Genomic DNA, 21,910 nt, shown 5'->3' on the forward strand with positions numbered 1-21,910 from the left:
TCACTGGTAGAGATCTCTTATAGACATAAGTGCTTCCCTGTCCACTTTATACAAATATACTTGTACAAATAAAAAAATTAATACATTAATTAATTGTTGGTGTCTTTTTTGTTTAACTATTGTCAAATAAAGAAAAGTGTAACATTACTACATATTTATTTGTAGATAAGTACCTACATACAATTTGAAAGAGCTTAGTGCTTACTGGTTGATGGTACTATTGAGGATATCTTTCAAATATAGTTGGTATTGCATCTGATTTCAATTTATTTATTTTTAAACCAGAAACATGACAAGACTCTTCCAAATGTTTGGAGCATAGACGAGAATATACCTTTCACTTCCAGATTTTCGTTTTATTGTCCAAATCCACGCAGTTCTAATTTCAGGACATTTTGGAAATCTACAAAAGTAAGCAAATGTTATTTATACGATAAAAGACAAATTTGATTTTATCGATAAAGTGTGTACACATCACTACAAATGATGCCTAAAATAATTCATAAATTAAAATTAAATTGCGCTGTAAAACGTGATTTTTGTCAGTATTACACGAGATAATTACACTTATAACATGTAAATCTTTAATTTTTAGCGATTTTCGGAATAAAAGTCGCGGTTGGTATCGATGAAATGGTTATTAAAGACTTATTTATGAAAAGGCAATTCAGGAACTTGGACGCCTTCTTTCTTATATCTGGAGGCACAAAACACAGCGTCACACATTTGGTTTTTAGTTTTTAACTTAATTTTAACCCAGACTTTTGTGATTTTTTAAATTTTATAAAAACGCTGCATCAAATCCCAATGTTTTGTCTCCAAATGCTGACAACTACTGTCACCAGTTACACATACAGTGCGTTGTTGCCAGACTTATATGAGCTATCGCTTTTACCCGAACGGAGGTTCCGTGAAATAGACCGAGATAACAATATCTAGTTGACAAATGGATGTACAAGAGCGGCAACAACCTATGACTACCTCTATTGTTTATATACTATCTCTATGATCTAACCGTAATCACCGTAAGTACGTACCTAGGTCTGTATTGTATCACCGTTATGTGCATCCATGGTGCATCCCGTACTCATAACATCATAAATAATATTATTCATTCAATATAAGTGCTCTGTGGTGCCCCACATGTGAACTTTGAAGCAGTGCTGCCACTTTTAACAATTTCACCCTATTTTAGGGTGAATCTATTAATAGTAGGTACGGCTTGGGACGTTTTTTAAGTTGACATATTGAAATATTATGTACTAATATCTCCTCAAAGTGCCAATAGATTTATTTTTACTATTAGTGCTGTATTATTATATGTACGCAATTGATTTAGGGCATGAATCTTCATTTTTAAAACAAAAATTGGGTAATTTCTGAAGAAACTAGGGTAAAAAGGTAAAAATGTAAGTAGTAACACTGCTTTGAAGTTGTCAGATAGCAATTTTTTTGAGCTTTGAGCAATTTGAAAAAGTCGGTTGAATTCGTTGCTAATTATTGCACTGTAATTGCATTATAAATCGCTAATTTGTAAATTGTATTGCATTTTGGGTGTATCTGAAAAACTCGTGATATTCTGCTCTGGTTTATCTTAAGTTAACCTTGAATACAGTTAAAATAATCAAGGTTTTTCCGATTAACAGCAAACCCCGTATGCGTGGTAATCCGAAGTTTATTTAAAAACGTCTGCCAAATCAAGCAAAATTCCGCCCTACACGATGGACGACTTCGTCAAAATTGAAAAAATTGGGGAAGGGACGTATGGAGTGGTGTACAAGGGTAAAAACAAACAAACTGGGCAGTTTGTTGCCATGAAAAAAATCAGGTTGGATTCTGAAGACGAAGGAATACCGTCAACTGCTATACGGTACGTAAATTCTGCATCACCACAATCTTATTGTTATTGTTGATATTATGCTTTTGTAAACCACATAAACTTGATGTATTCTATGCATAACCTCACTTATAAGTTAGGTAGTATGGTTAGAATTAAATGATAGATCCATTGTTACGAGTCTTCGCCCTTTTACTTTAATTACATAGTAGTAGGAGGTTTCTTGGACACTGTTTGATTAAAAGAGCTTAACCTAAATTTTTTCAACTAAGAAAGTGGCTTGCAGGGTAATAATAACTTGTGTATTTAATCTTTAGTCTGCACAAACAACCAGGTTGCAACTTCAGATTGGTCTACACACTTTTAACTTATATGTGTGTGAGTGATCATATTATATACAAGAGTAAATGTTGAAGGAATACATCGTGAAGAAACCTGCATGTCTGGGAGATCTCCATAATTCACACTTGGTCAGAGTGTTAGACTACTGCTAAACCCTCATTGTTAGAGAGACCTGTTTTAAGCAATCATATTATATATTTTGTAAATGGTGAAGGAATACATCATGAGGAAACCTGCGTGTCTGGGAGATCTCCATAATTCACACTTGGACAGAGTGGTGGACTACCTTTCTTATTCTTAGAGGAGACCTGTGCTCAGTAGTGAGGGCGATGTGTTGACCATGATCATGATTGGTACTTATTGCTTAAAACGCACATAACTCCAAAAATTCTCCCGAATAGGAGGCCAATGCCTTAACTACTAGGCTATCACTGCTGTTTTCAGCTATGTGTTTAAGCTCTTATATCATCATCATAGTTTGGAATTCTGTGTTTGCAGCGAGATCTCATTGCTGAAAGAATTGGATCACCCAAACATTGTAAAATTAGAAGATGTGTTGATGGAAGAGGCTCGTCTTTACCTCATTTTTGAATTCCTTTCTATGGATTTGAAGAAATACATGGACTCTCTTGGTTCAGGCAAGGTATGAATTTGTTTATTTAGCACCTCAGTATATCGACTGTGAACTGACAACTGGTACTATCTCAATTTAAAAAAATCTATCTATTTAAAAAAAAGGATGAAGGAAAAACTTTTGATTGTATATACCTGTCAGTGTAGGTGTAGCTAGCTTGCTTCTGAATGTGGTTTTTAAATTTTGAGTCACAGCTAGGTAACTCTTTAACTGTGATATTGCAGAGTATGAAATTTTACTAAGTATTTGTCAAAAGTTTGAGATAAACATGTTGCCAGTTATGATGTACACACTGGTACAGGATGAACAATCAATATGCACTGGTATAGGACATGAGAACACATAGAATGTACCCACACTAACTTTAATTTTTAGGGTTCTGTACCTCAAAAGAAAAAACGGAACCCTTATAAGATCACTTTTTTCTGTCTGTCTGTCTGTCTCTACGTCCGTCCATCAAGTCGGTCAAGAAAACCTATAGGGTACTTCCCGTTGACCTAGAATCATGAAATTTGGCAAGTAGGTAGGTCTTATAGCACAAGTAAAGGAATAAATCTGAAACCTGTGAATTCATGGTTACATGAATAGAAAAAAAATAAGAAGAAAAATAATAAATCAAAGTAAGATAACTATACCAAGTGGGGTATCATATGAAAGGGCTATACTTGTGTATTCTAAAACAGATTTTTATTTATTTTTAAGCATAATAGTTTTTGATTTATAGTGCAAAATGTCAGAAAAAATACCAGAGTACGCAACCCTCAGTGCGCGAGTCTGACTCTGCCTTGGCCGGTTTTTCACATAAGAAGATTGTAATATTTTCAGTTCATGGAGCCCAGCTTAGTGAAGAGCTACCTGTATCAGATTAACAGCGCCATCTTGTACTGCCACAAGCGCCGCATCCTGCACCGCGACTTGAAACCACAGAACTTACTCATTGATAAGTCTTCTGGAATTATTAAGGTGAACACACACTTTTATTTGCTACTAGCTGATACCTGTGACTTCGTTCGCGTGGATGTAGGTTTTTTAAAATTCCCGTGGGAACTCTTTGATTTTCCGGGATAAAAAGTAGCCTATGTGCTAATCCAGGGTATATAATCTATCTCCATTCTAAATTTCAGCCCAATCCGTCTGGTAGTTTTTGCGTGAAGGAGTAACAAACACACACACGCACGCACGCACGCACGCACGCACGCACGCACGCACGCACGCACGCACGCACGCACGCACGCACGCACACACACACACACACACACACATACAAACTTTCTCCTTTATAATATTAGTGTGATATTAACAACCATTATACTCACTCTATTTGACACATTCTTCTCGTCTTGCTGATTTGGCAAATATGCAGGGCTCTTCAGACGCTGTATCTATTGTGATCGCCACTGTTTTCAGTAAGAACTGTAAAACAGTAGCAGTAGTGGGATCAGGATTGGGCAAGAGTCCAATACTGATTGACACCAGGAACAGAAGCAGCTCCAGCTTATTTGACACATTATGGAGTAAACTATTTATAAAAGTTTTAGAGAGAGCATAATAGAAAATTTGTGTAAAGGTAAGTGAAGTGATAGGGACTGCAGACAAGTTTGTTAATCATAGGAAATACTATAAACACATCATATTGTGCATGTTATAATTAGTATGTTTCTATTGTTGATTATTGTTAATTGAAGATTGTTTTGCCAAATATCCTTATTAGAAAAATATTTTCTTTTAATGATTTTTACTATGCCAGTTTGAAATCTGTACATAGATAAGTCTGTTTATTTATTAATAATTTGTACTCAGGTGGCAGACTTTGGCCTTGGCCGTGCATTTGGTGTGCCAGTGAGGGTCTACACCCATGAAGTGGTTACACTTTGGTATCGGGCCCCAGAAGTCCTTCTAGGGAGTCAACGGTAAATTCTTACATGACATTTACACAATTTTAAGAATTGAATTTTGTATTATATAATAGAAGATTATATTGCAATCACAATACATATTGTTACTATGTAGATGATGCCTGCGAATGAATCTTTCTGAAAATTCCATGGGAACTCTTTGATTTTCTGAGATAAAAAGTAGCTTAAGTCACTCTCCAAGTGCAAGTTATCTCTGTACCAAATTTTCTCATAATTAATCGGCTAAAGACACACTTTCGCATTTATAATATTAGTATGGATGTTAAATATTAAAATCAAAATCGCTATTTTTTTATTACATAAATTACATAGGTATAAAAATTATTACAGCTACTCCTGTCCAGTTGACATCTGGGCGATTGGGTGCATATTCGCTGAGATGTCTTCTAAGAAGCCACTATTCCAAGGAGATTCAGAAATTGATCAACTGTTTCGCATATTCAGGTAGATATTTAATGTCTGAAGTTTAAACATTCTGGCAATTTCTTCAGTGAGTAGTGTTACAGGATCTGGTTTTTTAAAACAGCTAGGCTGGTTTTCGTCAAACCACTACCATTCTAATCTTGATGGGAATTTAGCAATTGCATAGGTGTCACCAAAAGAGCAGCTTCTTAAGCGCAATGCTCACCGACAGAAGTGGAGCAGTGGCGTGGATTCTTGATAACAAATCTTAAGCTTTATTTACTTACTAGCTGATGCCTGCGACTTAATCTGCGTAGATTTTCAAAAATCATCCTTGATTTTCCGGGACAAACAGTAGCCTATGTCACTCTGGAGGTCTCTAACTATATCCATGTATAAAATGAGATCAATCCGTTGCTCCGTTGCGGCGTGATTGAAAGGACAAACAAACACACTTTCTTATTTATTATATGGGTAGTGATAACGGCGGTAGCGTACGGGCGCTTCATGCGTCTTCTCGAGTCCCTGTTTTATTTTCAGTATACCCTACACTTTCTAAAAGGAGAACCGTGCACAGTAGTAGGCCGGCGAAGGGATGATGATCAATTATATGATGATGACCAATTACATTTTACAATCATAATATATCAAAGTACATAAAGCTTAAGTTGTTATTAAAAATACTTGACTTCACACCATTTACGTTTTCTAGTGTTAGGGTTAGTTGTAGTTGTGAATTCAAAAAGTTTTAATATGTCATTTGTCGTTCCAGGATGCTGAGAACCCCTACTGAAGAGATCTGGCCGGGAGTCTCCTCTCTTCCCGACTACAAGCCCACATTCCCTAACTGGACCACTTTAAATTTGCATAATCATGTAAGTTATAGTGCGCAGAAACTAAATAATACAACCGTGAACGCGAGGCGTATGACTGTGCATTGTACAAAAATAGATCTCAACTGGGCTTGTGTATTTAATCCTTAGGCTGCGATCTATACGCACTCTGACTTTGCTCAGACTTAACATACTGTTAAAACGAGACAGCGTTATACCGCTGGCATAAATCTGTCTCGTTTTAACTGAAACACAAGTCAAAGCGCGCCCTATAAATTTCAATCTTAGTCTATGACTTGCGCAAACCTCCATGTTGCAACTTTAGATTGGATTTTTTGTTTTGCGATTAAAATGTAGGTCAAATTAAAAGCTGACTAACAACAGTAATTTCATCACTGCTGCTGGTGAGATTGCAGTTAAGGGCTAACTTTTATCTGAATAAAAAAAAGCATTTTGTACCTGAAAGGTAATATCAAGTATTCATATGTGTTATAGGTGCAAAATCTGGAAGAGAGGGGCGTGGACCTTCTGCAGAAGATGCTGGTGTACGACCCCATGTGCCGCATCAGCGCGCGCGACGTGCCCCAGCACGGTTACTTCGCCGACGTCAAGCTGCCGCCCGGCCTCGGCTCGCACTCGCACTGACTGCGATGAGGCGCCCACCGTGCCAAGACTGCCTCGTGCTGTGCCCTTACAACCAATGCTAGTTACAACTAAAATGATCATACTTTCCGAGTGTAGTGTGCTGTTATTGTGTTATGTGTCCACCGCAGTGCTGTGGTCGAGACGCCTCGTCGACACTTTGGGTAGTCAGCTTCACACTGTGCCAAGACTGCCTTACACTGTGAAGGCTGTCTCACACTGTGTAAAAGCTGTCTCACACTGTGTAAAGGCTGTCTCACACTGATAAGGCTGTCTCACACTGTAACACTGTGCCAAAACTGCTTTAAGGTCACTGCATACGTAACGTGTTTATCTCGTCCCGGACGGGACGGGAGGGTTTCTCAAACTACTATTAGATAACTAGAAAACGAAAAGGACGGGACGTTCCAGTTGTCCAATAGTAGTACAAAAAATCCTCCCATCCCGTCCGGGACGAGAAAAATCACGTTACGTATGCAGTTACCTTTACACTGTGCCACACACTGTGATAAGGCTGTCTCACACTGTGCCAAGACTGCCCCACACTGTGCCCTTATAACTAATGCTAGTTCCAAAAAAATACTTCAAAAAATTATTAGATCTCAGCTCATATCTTACAAAGAGTGCAGTGTAGTGTGTTTGAGAAATAAAAGCGTGCAGGTTAATTACAAAGACAAAACTACCTCATTTCACACTATGTCAAGACTGCTACACACTGTGCTTTTACGACTCAGGCTCAAAGTAGCGCGAGTCCTTTGAGTCTCCATATGTTTTCACTATTATAATACTAGTTTCAACCATATTTAAGTAAATAAAACTGAATGTTATTATTAAAAAGTTTTCAACAACCTGACTGCAGATTGCACTGCATCAGATCTGGTATTTATAAAAGTGAAACAAGGATGGCTCTTTTTAAATAAATTATAATTGAATAATTTTATCATAATATGTGTACTCTGTCATTTTAAAAATCTTTCACCATATGCGAACAAAGGAAAAAATAATGGTCATTTTGTATGGCACTTTGGTTTGTATCTTCCAGTGTCCTTGATGTTCATTTTGGTGATAAAATAATTATTGATTATTTTAATTAATTAATGTGTAAAATAAAATGTGATCTTAATCAATTGAGACATTTTTACCCGACTGCAGCAAAGCCAAAAGGAAGGGTTATGATTTTAACAGTCTATGTTTGTGTGTATCCAGAGTCTGTGTGTTCCACCGTAGCGCCTAAACTACTGGGTCGATTTTGGTGAATGATGTGTCAATTGATTCGTCGCAAAGGTCCGGGCGACAGGCTATATTTTACACTACTATATTTAAGACGATTGTAGTCAGGCTTTAGTTTTCAACTTTATCTTGTATTTACTCGAATAGTGTCCTCATATTTAAACACAACATAAAAAGAAAAGTTGAAAGAGGATATAAAACACTATGTTAGAGCAAGACTTAAAAAACTAGACTGAAAAGATTCTCTTATTTGTATTATTGTTTCAGCATGACTATTACAATTGACATTTAGTTTAATTTTAATTTGATTTATTCCATTAATTGATTATGTTTTTCGTAATATTATAAGTAATTAATTAAAAAGAATACATAATTAAGAGTAGTTTTATTCTCGTGAATGAAACAAACCAGTATAAAAGATATTTATTTCATCATAGTAAAGTTGATGAACAAGGATTTCTTGTATTTAAACTTTTTACAACAGTGCAAATGTCTACCAATTCCAGTTTAAGAAATTAGCTCTAGTATCGACTAATGTGTCAGAATAAGTCGATACTACAGCTAATTTCTTAACCTGGATCCTTTCAAGTAAAGATTTTTATATAAACATGTGAGGATGATACTGCCACTGTCGCTATTGAAAATGCCATAAGCCTACGTTGTCGTATTAGTTTAAAAATGCGAAAAACCAACATAAATTTGAATTTCGCGGGCAGGCCCGTCTCATGCCCCTTAAGAAAGTATTAGAAATGGTTTCAAAAATGAATACCTACCCAATATTTCCAATGTGACTAATTCTGTTGAACATAATCTCTAAACTAGAATTTGTTCATACACTCGGGAAATAAATCCACTTTTGTAATAAATTAATTATAATTAAATACATATACTAATTAATTTATTACAAATATTATAATTAAATTTAATTAATTTATTACAAAAGTGGGTCAATTGCAGGAACAAACTTTTTTAACTTTTGCCCTGTAGGTTACAATACATAATATTTCATTTCACACTTAATAAAATAATAGTCAAAGATAATAACGAATTTTTTAATTACGAGCATCTCATAAGAACCTTTTGCTGAATAGTTACAGTTAGGAGATGTGTGCAGTTCCTAGGAGCTAGTGGTGTATGGTGTAGAGCGCGGGGTGGGTCGCCGTGGGCTGCTGCAGGATGATGCGGTGCACGCCGCCCAGCTCCGTGCCCACCTGCCCCAGCCCCGACACCACTGCGCCCGGCTGCAACTGTAACACAAGTTTTGTTACTTTACATAGGCGCCAGTGCTTATTTATTACAATCTCCATTGTGATTGGCTGAATGTATATTTCTTGTAGCAACAATGCATTGCCCGGAGTACAGCGGCTCGATTGCGGTAGAATAACAGCTACAATAACGATCGCAATCGTCTCGGATTGGTTGGCACTCGCTCACTATTGGCTATTGGCAGCAGGGGTGGACAAAATCAATTCTTTGTTTAAAACAAGGCTAACCCTGGTCAGGAGTCTGCCAAGACACGCATACTATCTGCAACTAAACGACAAGTATAGGGGAAGAAATGTAAGAAAGAAGTTATTTTTTGAAAAAATGTTAATGTTGATGTTGTTAAAAGAGATTGATACTTGTATTATACTCTTTCCACGGAGAGAAGTTAGTATAGGGCCCTCTATAACTTAATCCCATACCAATGACAAAGACGGACCAACAACTAACGAAAGACAATGACACAAACGGACCTATGTTTTCCGTCTATTAGAAAGCCTATGTTTTGAAAAAACATTCGAAATTCAATTCAATCGAAAACAGATTCATTTGTGATTGGCTGCTCACTCAAAATGGTAAACGCCTACTGATTTTATTGTCTTTGTCATTTGTATGGGTTACGTAACAGAGAGAGCCCTATTCTAACTTCTCTCCGTGGATAGGGTATACTTTGTAGAAAGGTACCTGCAGTATGTTGGGCAACATGGTCTGGCAAGACGACGTAGCCACATGGAGCTGTTCCTGTTGAACTTGCTGCATCCCCACCGCCTGAGAAACACAGTTTTATTATACAGATCCCCACCGCGCTGAGTTCGTGTTTGTTCTGGCTAATCTCAGAAACGATTGTCCGAATTTTCATACGGTTTTCGACAATAGAAGCGAAAGGTGACGGCAAAGCCATGTCGCCAAGAGTTCTAGTGTTGCGTAGGTTCAATAAAAAACTGGGATACCCCTTCCAGGTTAGCCCGCTTCCATCTTAGACTGCATCATCACTTACCATCGAGTGCGATAGCAGTCAAGGGTCAACTTGTATCTGAATAAAAAAAAAGAGTCTAAATACTTACATGTATTTGTATGGGCTGGTGCTGAGGGTGTATCTGTATCGTCTGCACCTGCAGTTGCGGCTGCTGCTGATCACAATATAGGAAGTTAGACATGTTGCAACGAGGTATAAAAGCAGCAAATGTGGACGACTTATTTATTGAGCCTAGCTTACGACCACAACTTGGCCCGCGTAGATTTAGTTTTTTTTTTAAATCCCATGTGAACTCTGCTTTTTCGGGATAGAAACTTTCCGAAACGCAAGCTATCTCTGTACCGAATTTCATATAAATCAATTAAACGGATGTGCATTTAAGAATACCGTGGGAACTCTTTGATTTTCCGGATAAAAAGTAGCCTATAGTCCCCGGGATGTAAGCTAAGTCTGTACCCTGTATCAAAACCGGCTGTTGGGCGGTGAAAAGCTAGCAGACAGACAGACAGACGTTCCCATTTATAATATCAGTATGGAAATATGGATAGGTAGAGATGGTTTTCAAATATTAAGATCTTGATTCTTTCCTTGCTAACTTATAATATCAATTACCGTATTGATGTGTTGATGCGTCTGTTGTAGCTGCAGCGATTGTATTGATGATACTGATGGATATTGTTGTCCCTGAAATTAAAAAAAAAAAAACTTTGTACCTACATTTTTAAGGGTAGCTAAAAATTAAGTGTACCTACTTATGGATAAAATTCCATTTATAATAATATGTATTACTGCATTATGTCTTCATTATATCTATCTATGTAAATGAAGCAAGCAAGAAGCAAGGTCGAGATAGAAAGAGTTTTAATGGTGATTCAATAGTTTGAGCTTATCGATTCTCTCTCTCTAGTCGTTCCTTCATTTCCTAAGATCGTGGTCCTGATGTTATTGCAACCTCGTGCGGATTAATTGCTTCCATCGGCTTCTATCGGAGACTAGTCTTGCAACAGTGTGGCACTTGGAGTCCCTCAGCTTACAAAGAATACAATTACAAAGAAACAAATCTTCTATCTTTATAATGTTACTTAAGTATAGATGTATAGGTAGAATGTTGGTACCTGTACTCCTGAAACAGTGATGCCATGCTGCGCGTGTATGGGCACGGCGAGCTGCTGCATGCTGCCCACCTGCAGCACCTGCTGCTGCAGTTGCTGCACCTGCGGCTGCACTTGCAATTGCTGCTGCTGTTGTTGCTGCTGCTGCTGCTGCTGCTGTTGTTGTTGTTGCTGCTGCTGCTGCTGCTGTTGTTGTTGCTGAAGCTCTTGTTGTTGTTGCTAAAAATATGTTTCATTGTAGTAAATGCAGATTGTACTTAGTAGCAGGTATGTATTGTGATTTGAAGTAAAAACTTCTTTAGGCGCGCTTTAATTATGTGGTGCGCGTTTGATATGCGCATTCGATATTATATATTCGTATCTATTGTTTTTATGTTTTTAAATTTTTGGTACAATTAATTTGAAAATATAAAAAAACCCCCTTCTGTTATTTCATAGTTTCAAGTTTTCACTTCAGTCGGCATTCTAACTTCCAATCTTTTTACAGATATAGGTAGAGAAAGAGATAGAAAAAAGAGGAGATTATAGTCACCCGATGTGTGCTCTACTCACTTTAAAAGCGTACAACTTCTCCGAGCCGTCGGGACTGAACACACACATCTGCACGTGGCTCAGCATGTGTTTCTTCAGGCTGTGCAAGTATGTGTAACTCTTCACACAGAGACCGCATTTGAACTTCTTTTGCCCACTTTCCTGTACTTGTACAGCTGTATTATCTTTTTCGTCTTCTGCGTCCTGACTTTCGTCGTTTTTATCCGCTTTTGGATCGTTCTTTTCTAGCATCTGTGTCGCTTCGCTGTCGAAGTTAGCCTCCGTGTTGTCGTTTGTTGAATCGTCGTTATCTTTTTTGTCTGATGCGTGCGTCTTTAAGTGTTTCTTGTATGCGCTGCTTTCTATAAAGCCTGTTAATGAAATTAAGTCAAAGTCAAAACCGGTTTTTATACAAAATAAGTAGATAGGTAGATTTTTTAACTGTGTTAAAAATGTGTAGATTTAAATTTGTCCGTGACCGAGACTTCGTCCGCGTGGTTTTAGTTTTTTAAACTCCCGTTGAAACTCTTTCATTTTTCGGGATAAAAATAGCTTATACTACCACTCTCCATCTCTATAATTACATCCATGCAAAAAAATCGCGTCGATGCGTTGCTCCGTTGCAGCTTGATTGAAAGACAAACCAGCTAACAAACACACTTTCCCATTTATGATATGCGTAGTGAGGTAGTGATTGATGTAATGGTGATAATAATGTAACAAAAGCCACGGGGGTTCTAAACGCGCCCTGGTTTAAGAAGAAGCCCACAACAAACTTGAGTGTTCGGTGACTGTCAAATTGTCAACCTTTTGAAGGATCTTGATTTTTGTCATTTTGGCGCTGATAGCAGCAGTGAACGTACTTGGAATTAAATGTTAATACTGAAACACAGCCAACATAGAGTGAACGCGAAGATAATTTGATACAAAATGTAAATTTTAATACGAAATACGCCCGACGGGGAGCGTTGAATCGGCACAAAAATAACTGACATTTTGTGCGGCACTTGTCTTCTAGCGTACTTGTTTATATTCATTTCAGTGGTACTCAGAAAAGTACTACTCACCCTTCCCACAAACGTCACACATGTACTTCTTTTCTCCGGTATGAGAGCGCCTGTGCACTGCAAGGTACGATGCCGAGCTGAACCGTTGCGGGCATAGTTCACAACCAAACAGTTTCTCGCCCGTGTGTTTGCTTGAATGCACGCGCAGTTCCGCGCGGGATGTGCAACCTTTGAAGCAAATTGGGCACATGAATCTGCAAGAAAATAGCCACGGTTAGCGGTTAGTCTTTTGTGGCAATAGTACCTATAATAAATTATGTTACGCCACATGATTGGTCTATCCAGTCTCCGTTAATTGAGTGCATGAAGTATTTCTTTTGGCTTTAATTGCAGGGCCGTAGGAATTGTCAGACAAACTCACGCATAAAATATCCTGGGTTTCGGCACCGATGACGACCTATGAGTTATCAGCAAAAAGTCGGCCATGCAGTTTCACAGCGCCGACTACTGGACGAAATGAGTCAATTGGATGGTTACTGTTGTGCTATTCAGTTGACCATCACGTCTCTACACTCTTGTATTCTGCCAAGTACTCACTTCTTTTATTTTTAATATTTTTATGGTGTTTTTACCTACACTTCAAGACATTACACTACTAGGCGGCATTAACAGTCGCTTCAGTACTGAGTGAACGTACATTTCACTCACTAGCAGTAAGCGATACTGTGGCTTAGTGGTCAGAGCGTTGGGCGCGAACCCAGAAGACGCAGGTTCAAATCCTGCCGGTTTTGCAATTTTTGATATGTATTTAATAATTACTCACTTCTTGTGTCCGGTGTGGGTGAGCATATGGTTGTTCCTGGCGGAGGAGGTGGTGAAGCGCGCAGTGCACGCCTTGCACGCGTACGGCTTCTCGCCCGTGTGCGTGCGCCGGTGGTAGATCAGCGCGGACTGCTGCGCGAACTTGCGCTCGCAGAACTGGCACTCAAACGGACGTTCGCCTGACACAAACGGGGATTATTTTTAGTACTTATAAAATTGGCTTAAAGTATCAGTTCAAAGCTGCATTTATATTTTATCTCCTAATAGAAGATGCCCGCGGCTTCGCCCGCGTGGATTTCGGTTTGTTAAAATACCATAGGAACTCTTTGATTTTCCGGGATAAAAAGTAGCCTATGTGCTAATCCAGGATATTATCTATCTCCATTCCAAATTTCAGCCAAATCCATTCAGTAGTTATTGCGTGAAAGAGTAACAGAGTACAGTAGTAAGAGTTTGTATGTGTGTGTGTGTGTGCGTGTAACATACACACATACAAACTTTCGCTTTTATAATATTAGTGTGATGTTTACCCACCTAGGTAACACAATAAATAGTGCACGCGTATCGACAAACCCACTGCTTATCAGAAGTGTTTAGATTATTTTATTTATTTATTATATAGGCGCACGCTTCATCACCATCACACCTAATAGGAAGTGATGAAGTGGCCTATGATAGGACGCGAAGATCTCCACTATTGGAGCGGTTGCAGTAGCTATGTGCTATGCACATAGTTTCTGATTAGTCCATAATGTGCCAGGTTGAGCAGATTGGATACAATTGGTTTTGAATAAGTTATAAAAGACTCAAGATAAGTTTAGTTAGTTATATAAGACGGCCTGATTGATTCCCGTTGCGGTGGGTCAGTGAGTCAAGATTGAGTTTGAGCCCTAAAATACTATTTGTTATGAATTACTTATTAATTTAGGAATAGAAAGCATGATAACTTTCAATTGGCGGTAGAAAGGAAAAATTATAATTTATACCTGTATGAACTCTCATATGAGCATTCAGCTTGGAAACTTCATAAAATGCCTTGTTGCACATGTTGCAAACGTGGTTCTTTATGCCGCGGTGTTTCTTCATATGCTGGCACAGTGTCGAGTGGCGGCGGAAGGTTTTGTTACATTCAGAACATTTTAGCGGTTTTTCTCCAGTGTGCAAACGAAAATGAACCTAAAATATTAGAATTTTAATTGATTACAAAACAAGTTGGAACATAGTAGGCAATAAAGTAACTATGTGTTTTTGCGGGTGTGTATGTGTAGGTATGTGTCTGCCTGCTGGAACCCTGCTAAAGCTCAATCATTCTTTGAGCCATAAATAAGCCAGAATAATTACCTATGGTGTATTCCATGAATTCTCAAGACTAGGTAATTATGAGTTCAATCGATCAATAAAACCTACTTTATCATAACAAGACAAGTTGGCTGAAAATTTTGTGAGACCGTAATTTACATGGTTAGGTACCTATGTCAGAATTTAGAAATGAAAGGATTTGACAGTTATTTGACAGAACATCAATATCTTGCTTGCATCTCATCAATTCAAAATTATTATTTAAAGACCATTAAAGACAAAGTAAAAAAATGGGGTTTGATTATTATGGAATATTAGGTGTCAAACGTTCTTGCGACCAGATTGAAATAAAAAAGGCATACCGTCGACTCGCACTCAAGTACAACCCTGAAAGATTCAACGATGATGAGGCTATGAAAAGAATTTTCGCCCTGATCGCTGAAGCCTACGAAGTTCTAGTCGACAACAAGAACCGAGCAGTATACGACCAGTATGGCGAAGAAGGACTAAAACGTGGGGTTCCGGGACCTCAAGAATATATTCAGCCCTATACATATCACGGTGATCCATTGAGAACTTATCACGAGTTTTTTGGAACCAAAAACCCATACGCCGATCTATTGGATTACTACGAGAACCCACTACCGATGTTCGAATCCCCTCTAGGAAAAGGCTACAAAGAAAAGGATCCAACGATTATTCGACCTCTTGCCTTAACGCTCGAAGAAGTTTACAAAGGATGTTTGAAGAAGATGAAAATTCAGCGTTTAGTTTTTACCGACGAGACTTGTTCGGAGCTAAAGCTACGAGAGAAAGTGCTGTCTATACCTATCAAACCTGGGATTTATCAGAACACCGAAATCAAGTTTAAAGAAGAAGGTGACCAAGGCCCTACCAGAATACCGGCCGATGTTATATTTATAACTGAGGACAGACCACACGAAAACTTTGTGAGGTCAGGATTTAGCGATCTCGTAATGATTCGAACTGTTACCTTGCAAGAGGCTTTATGTGGTATAACAGTAGCATTCACAACTATAGATGGTAGAACTATGCGAATTAAAATAACTGATGTAATCACGCCGACTTATGAACATGTGGTTGAAGATGAAGGCCTCCCGGTACCAGCGTGTCCGAAAAGGGCAAAAGGGAACCTCATTATAAGGTTCAATATAACCTTTCCAATATATTTATCGAAACGAACCAAAAAAGCTTTTGAATCAGCCTTTAGGGTAAAAGATGAAGAAGATGAAAGGTTTGAAAAGTTACCTTGCGGAACTTTGTCGACGTCTTCTATTTATAACTGAATGAAAAATCACCCCATAATTTGTGATTCTTTTTAGCGCCATATTAAATATATTATTTCAGATAAACTTTTTTTAACCATGCTAATCATGACTAATAATCCCCTTTCCCCTCCAACTAAGCGTAAAGCTAGGAGTAGGTACGACAATAATGAACGGGTGGGGTTTGAACTGCCGACCTTTCGGAATTCAGTTTGCTCCTCAACCGTTGAGCTATTGAGGCTCCAAATGATTATGATGATGATGATATACCAACTCACCTTTAAGTCAGTGGGGTTGTAGAAGCTCTTGGAGCAAATAGCGCACACATACGGTCTTTCGCCCCTGTGTCGCGCCATGTGCGATCTCAGCGCGTATCCGCTAAAGAACCTTTTCTCGCACACCGTACACTGGTGGGTCTTTTGTTCGAAATGTGTCTGCCGGTGTCGGTAGAGCAGGGTTTTTGTCGGAAACGTGCGTTGGCATACTGAGCACGTAGGTTGTTTCGGTGGACGCTGTTCGTGGGTACGCATATGCATCTTCAGCATACCGGGTCCCTAAAATTACAAATGTATTCTCAAGCAGATCTTGAAAGATTAACATTTGAAGGCATTTTATCAACATTTTTTCACTATTATACCTGTTAGATGTCATTACAACTAATCTCCACGATTTATTCTCACCTTGAAGTCTTTAGTGCCCCCGTAGATCGTAAAATTGTGCTAGTGCAACCGAAATCGATTTCTAATCATAGCCGAGCGACGGTTTATTAACACTAAGAGATTCAGTTCAAGATTGGCTAAAACGCTCTACGCTGCGTCTCTTCTATAGCGTTTTCGCGCTTTCGTTATCTTATTCACGTTCAGCCGTTCAATTTCAGCGCTTACTATCCTAACTAGTAATTTGTGACTTCGGCCAATATTTCGGCCCATTTTGGCCGAATCCGAAGGTTTGGAAGAATAGGTATTCTAATTTGCTAAAATTGAAAATTTTAAAAGAAACGTACCTTAAAAGTTCTTTCGCAAATCGGACATTTAGGTGGTTTCTTGCAGTTCGCCTTAATCCAGTTGGAATGGGAGCGCATATGCAGTTTCAGCCACCTTGCATGCTTGAATTCCTTATGGCAAAGGTTGCACACGTGGCGTCCGGGCGACACGGATGACGTCGCTTGAAAGACCACCATTTGTAGCAGATTCTCGTCATCCGAGTTGAGTCCTCCTTCATCGGTCTTTCGTGCGTTTTCTGTGTTGGGATTCATCTAAAATTAAAATTTGATTTTCAAGCGGATTTGGTTCGGAAAGCCACGAAAATATAAGAGACGAGTGTACAAAATAATATTGAAATGAAGATACAATTTGTTATACACCTACCTACTACACAGTAATTTAAAAAAAAACATAAAAGTGAGAAAACTGTACAGACGGCTAAGAAGCGATCTTTTGCAGCAATGGCAAAATGTCAACATTTCTGGGGCAAAATTGAATTCAGGAGTGGTCCCAACTCTCAACCCTACTTTAGGAATGAAGAAAATAATTTTCTTTATCTTCGATTTCTAGTGTTTAGCTAAGTGTGATGAATTGATAGTTCTGCTTGCCCACCTAAATACCTAAGGGTGTGATAGAGCACTGTGTCTTGAACATGGTCTTAAACAGAGTCTGAACCAAATTTGAAAAAATACGGTTAATATTTAATACTCGTACAACGAGTACGAGTTTAGAAGTTTTTTTTTGGATTCGGATCGGTAAGGACCGTAAGTTTTAATTAACATTAATGGATTCTTTTGTGTTCATGTACCTCTAAAATTATATACATTACCTTATCAACATCAAAATCATCTTTCTGCAGTATTTCTTGCGTGAGAGGTTGATCCGATGTGTTATCCGTGAAGAATCCATCTAGGAGTTGGCTTGTACTGTTACTGCTCAAAGTGGGAACCTCAATAAATTGGATTGCTCTGTACACTGAATGTAAGTTTTTGTCTTTCTGAGAAAAATGAAAACAAAACTGTAAGTAGGTAAGTTCAATTAAAATGTTAGTACCCCCAAGGCCCATGTTAATAGCCTAGTGGTTAAGATGTCGGCCTTCTATTCGGGGGGTCGGGGGTTCGGTTCGGCTCACACTTAACTTTTTGGAGTTAAATTTTAAACATCATTTGCTTTAACAGTGAAGGAAAAACATCTCTAGGAAACATGCATGTCTTAGAGTTTCCCATAATGTCCTCAAAGGAGTGTGAAGTTTGCCAATCCGCACTCGGCCAGCGTGGTGGACTATAGCCAAACCTTTGTCTTCTAAACCCGTGCTCAGTAATGAGCCGCTGACTCACGACTGAGCACGACACCTTGCTCAAAGTTACAAAACATAGAAGACAAATAATTGCTACGGCTACGCCAATAGAGGACGGCCGCGCGTTATAACTGGCTGATCGCGCAGGTCACATGGTGTAACTTATAAAAGTGTCAGTAAGTACTTTACCTCCATATTCAAGGCCTCTTCGGCCATTGCCTTCGCCTGTTCGCGAAGTGTGGCATCATTTCTCTCCACTAATGTCTTGAAAGCGTGGCAGCGAGAGATCTGGTGCACGCATTGCAGGCACAGCTGGGACGGCAAACCATCGCCGACTGCTACCTAGAAGAGAAACGAAAACAAAGAGTACATATTATAGTGCCCGGCGAACAAGTTGGACCTGAATAGGTGTAATGGGAGAAAGTTGGTGAATCTGGCAAGCGGAACTCGACGTATCAACCAATCGCGTTCACCCGCGCCGACTGGTCGACCAATCACGTGCACCCGCCACTCGCCAACCAATCGCGTTAAAGCTCAAGTTGTTTACCGGTCACTGTACGAACCTATGTCATGTCGTAGAAGTACAACTTATGAGTTAATAATATGCACAATATTGAGAGAAGCATCAGGATTTGAAGAGTTGGGACTAGGTATTCGATAATGAAGCCTATGCTCGGTATTTACAATATTATGTCACCATGAACAGTTTCTGAATCTGTACGGTATAGGAGTGACCACTATCCACGGCTTAGTTCAGTATCTTGCAGCATCAGGATTGAGGAGTTGGGACCCTAAGTCAAAGATGTACCTAGTCTATGCTTGGTAGCCTGAATCACTATAGTTTAGGAGTGCTGTATCATGCATCATCAGAGTGTAGAAGTTGAAACATGGAGTGCAATCATGAAGTCATTTGAAACTCTTTGACCTTGGTCCCTTCAGACCTTGAATCCCTTTGATGTTGTCCCTCCTTACCTTGAATATCTCTGACCTTGGTCCCTCAGACTTTGAACCCGTTTGACCTTGAATATTACTGACCTTGGTCCCCACTAACCTTGTTCCCATCTGACCTTAGTCAACTCTGATCTTGAGCCTCTATCACCTCGGTCCACTCAGACCTTGAACCCCTCTGACGTTGGTCCCCTTTGAATTACGAGCAAGCGAAGAATAGTATTTAAAAGTTGTGACCAAAACAGACGAACATTTTTGAAATTTTCCTACATTGTTTATTGAGATGTTCTAGCTTGGAAAAGAAATACATATTTCATACACCCAAAAGATGATGTTCATTATTATGTGCGGAACCTTAAACGAGCGAGGCCGGACTCGACCTTGACCGGTTTTTAGGGTTACGTACCTCAAAAGGAAAAAACTGAACCCTTATAGGATCACTTTGTTGTCTGTCTGTCTGTCTGTCTGTCTGTCTGTCTGTCCGCCCGTCCCTCCGTCCGTCGTGTGACGTGTCTGTCAAGAAAACCATAGGGTACTTCTCGGTGACTCATGTCAATCATGAAATTGGGCAGGTAGGCAGGTCTTATAGCACAAGTAAAGGAATAAATCTGAAAACCGTGAATTTGTAGTTACATCACAGAAAAAAAATATTAAAATGTGTTACCAAGTGGGGTATCATATGAAAGGGCTTTACTTGTACGTTCTAAAACAGGTTTTTATTTATTTTTAAGCAAAGTAGTTTTTGATTTATCGTGCAAAATGTTGGAAAAATACCCGAGTACGGAACCCTCGTTGCGTGAGTCTGACTCGCACTTGGCCAGTTTTTTATTGTATGACATTTAACCACTTTCCTGCATTCTAAAATGTTACTTTTCAGACCATCTCATTTACTCATACGTTAAACAACCTTGATAAAAAAAAGGATAGCTAGATATTAGACAACCTTGATACAGAAAAGGATGGCAAGATATTTCACAATGAAATTCCTAGAATACGCAGCCCCCGAAATCTTTTTAATGACTATCCCATGACGTCTTCTAAACAAAGATGACTCGATGGGTCGACGGATGCCATCACTTCTGCCTTATGGTCATAGTTATGAGTGAGAAAGAGACCACATCACTATCCAAAAATAATTTTATCAACATGTCATCTCACCTGCACTTTTGATATTCCCATTAACATCGTCGCAGTGAGCTGCTCAAATAAAGGTCGCATGTCCTTCTTTATTTGCAAACAAGCGCGACATATTTTCTCAAAATTATATTTCTGCGTTTTAGTTACGGCAGCCATTTTGAAGGGCAGCTATCGAGCTGTTTTTGTCCTTGTTATGCAGCAATCATTAAAATAATATTTTAAAACTAATCTTATGTTATTAAAAACACATATTTAGCATATTATGTTTGTTAATTTTAAGTCGAGGCTCAAAATTACCATTTGTGAACGCACAATTTAACAAACAACTTCATTTTCCGCGAAACCACGTAAAACACACGTACGCAAGAAAGACAGACATAGCTTTATACGAAATCGTCAGTCGTCACTTCTGCTGGCGAACAGGCGACGGGCGTATTGGGAAGGGGAATTCAATTCACATAAGTAAGAGCGAGACAGATATAACTACCTAAACATAACATTTTGAGTAAAAATACAAACTTTATCAAATTCAAAATAAAATCGGCAGAGATCCAATAATACCAGCGATATGTAACATTACCATAAATATTACGCATTTCAGCGAATTAGATTTAATGGAGTAGGTATTAAACATTGATTTTATTTATCGTTTCATTTTCCGCGTCGTCTATAATAAGTTAGGTGAAATGCAAAATATTTGAAAGAGTGCAGTTTTTTGAGGAAAAGGGACATCTACATACGTATTTATCAGTTTTCTAAATTAAGCTATATTTTATTTGTAAGTAGTAAAATTTTATCTGTACAATAGGAACTTTTTTTATTTTTATTCAAGTAGGTACCTAGGTATTAAACTTTTGTGCACTTCGTAAGTCGTAACAGGCATAGATTCTGTGTGGTAGTCATGGTGGTAGAAGGAAAGTGTGCATTATTTTTTGTATGAAAATATTGTGCAATCGATATTCATAAAGTCCACTATCGTCCATCTCTTTTCTTCTACGCTTGCGAGGAGGTGAGATAAAAGAGATAGCTGGTTGTTTGAACTTTGACAAATGATGAAAAAAGTTCTTTCAAAAAAGGAAGGATGACATTTCTTTCTTTCTTTCGGCTAGATAGTATTCTATTTACTTATGTTACTGTAGGTACATGTTAGTTACTACATATATCATGAATGATGAAATAGTTATTTTCTAAATAGGAGCCGATTGGAGCTGCCAAATTGAAAACTGAAATACCTGTCTACTTACCGCTGAATTAGCTGAATGATTGACGAACGACTGCATGTATGAAGTCAAGCAACAAGTAAAAGTATGAAATATCAAAATAGTTATATCGGGTGTGAATAACTCATACGAAAGTTGACTTATAGCATAAAATATGTTAAGTCAATATAAATTATTTTTTTCCAAAATTGCG

General features: G+C 38.5%; 3 protein-coding genes across 8 annotated transcripts; 2 read left to right on the forward strand and 1 right to left on the reverse strand.

Moving 5' to 3' along the window:
• The first annotated feature begins 1,438 nt into the window (after positions 1-1,438).
• On the forward strand, positions 1,439-7,917 carry LOC123870817 (cyclin-dependent kinase 1). 2 transcript variants are annotated; one of them, XM_045914271.1, is made up of 8 exons: positions 1,441-1,556; positions 1,647-1,870; positions 2,678-2,822; positions 3,639-3,776; positions 4,614-4,723; positions 5,060-5,173; positions 5,904-6,006; positions 6,460-7,917. In XM_045914271.1, the coding sequence occupies exons 2-8, from the start codon at positions 1,722-1,724 to the stop codon at positions 6,607-6,609; spliced, it is 909 nt and encodes a 302-aa protein (XP_045770227.1). In that variant the 5' UTR covers positions 1,441-1,556; positions 1,647-1,721; the 3' UTR covers positions 6,610-7,917. The 2 variants fall into 2 exon arrangements, with proteins under 2 accessions (XP_045770226.1, XP_045770227.1); XM_045914270.1 differs by having other exon boundaries at positions 1,439-1,870.
• A 330-nt stretch (positions 7,918-8,247) lies between these two features.
• LOC123870803 (zinc finger protein 852-like) lies at positions 8,248-21,811 on the reverse strand. 5 transcript variants are annotated; one of them, XM_045914256.1, is made up of 14 exons: positions 21,742-21,811; positions 18,602-18,754; positions 17,945-18,112; positions 17,136-17,387; positions 16,411-16,686; positions 14,534-14,723; positions 13,549-13,726; positions 12,786-12,979; positions 11,740-12,089; positions 11,191-11,406; positions 10,688-10,759; positions 10,164-10,229; positions 9,784-9,867; positions 8,248-9,083 (listed from the first exon to the last, which is right to left on the reverse strand). In XM_045914256.1, the coding sequence occupies exons 1-14, from the start codon at positions 21,775-21,777 to the stop codon at positions 8,961-8,963; spliced, it is 2,358 nt and encodes a 785-aa protein (XP_045770212.1). In that variant the 5' UTR covers positions 21,778-21,811; the 3' UTR covers positions 8,248-8,960. The 5 variants fall into 5 exon arrangements, with proteins under 5 accessions (XP_045770212.1, XP_045770211.1, XP_045770209.1 ...); XM_045914255.1 differs by lacking the exon at positions 21,742-21,811 and adding an exon at positions 20,519-20,925 and having other exon boundaries at positions 11,191-11,385; XM_045914253.1 differs by lacking the exon at positions 21,742-21,811 and adding an exon at positions 20,519-20,925 and having other exon boundaries at positions 11,191-11,403.
• LOC123870813 (dnaJ homolog subfamily B member 13-like) lies at positions 14,776-16,219 on the forward strand. Its single transcript, XM_045914267.1, has one exon. It carries the CDS (start codon positions 15,137-15,139, stop codon positions 16,151-16,153), a length of 1,017 nt encoding a protein of 338 aa, XP_045770223.1. The 5' UTR covers positions 14,776-15,136; the 3' UTR covers positions 16,154-16,219.
• Positions 21,812-21,910: the final 99 nt, after the last annotated feature.

Source organism: Maniola jurtina, chromosome 13 (genome assembly GCF_905333055.1).
Source record: "Maniola jurtina chromosome 13, ilManJurt1.1, whole genome shotgun sequence".
Lineage (NCBI taxonomy): Eukaryota > Metazoa > Arthropoda > Insecta > Lepidoptera > Nymphalidae > Maniola > Maniola jurtina.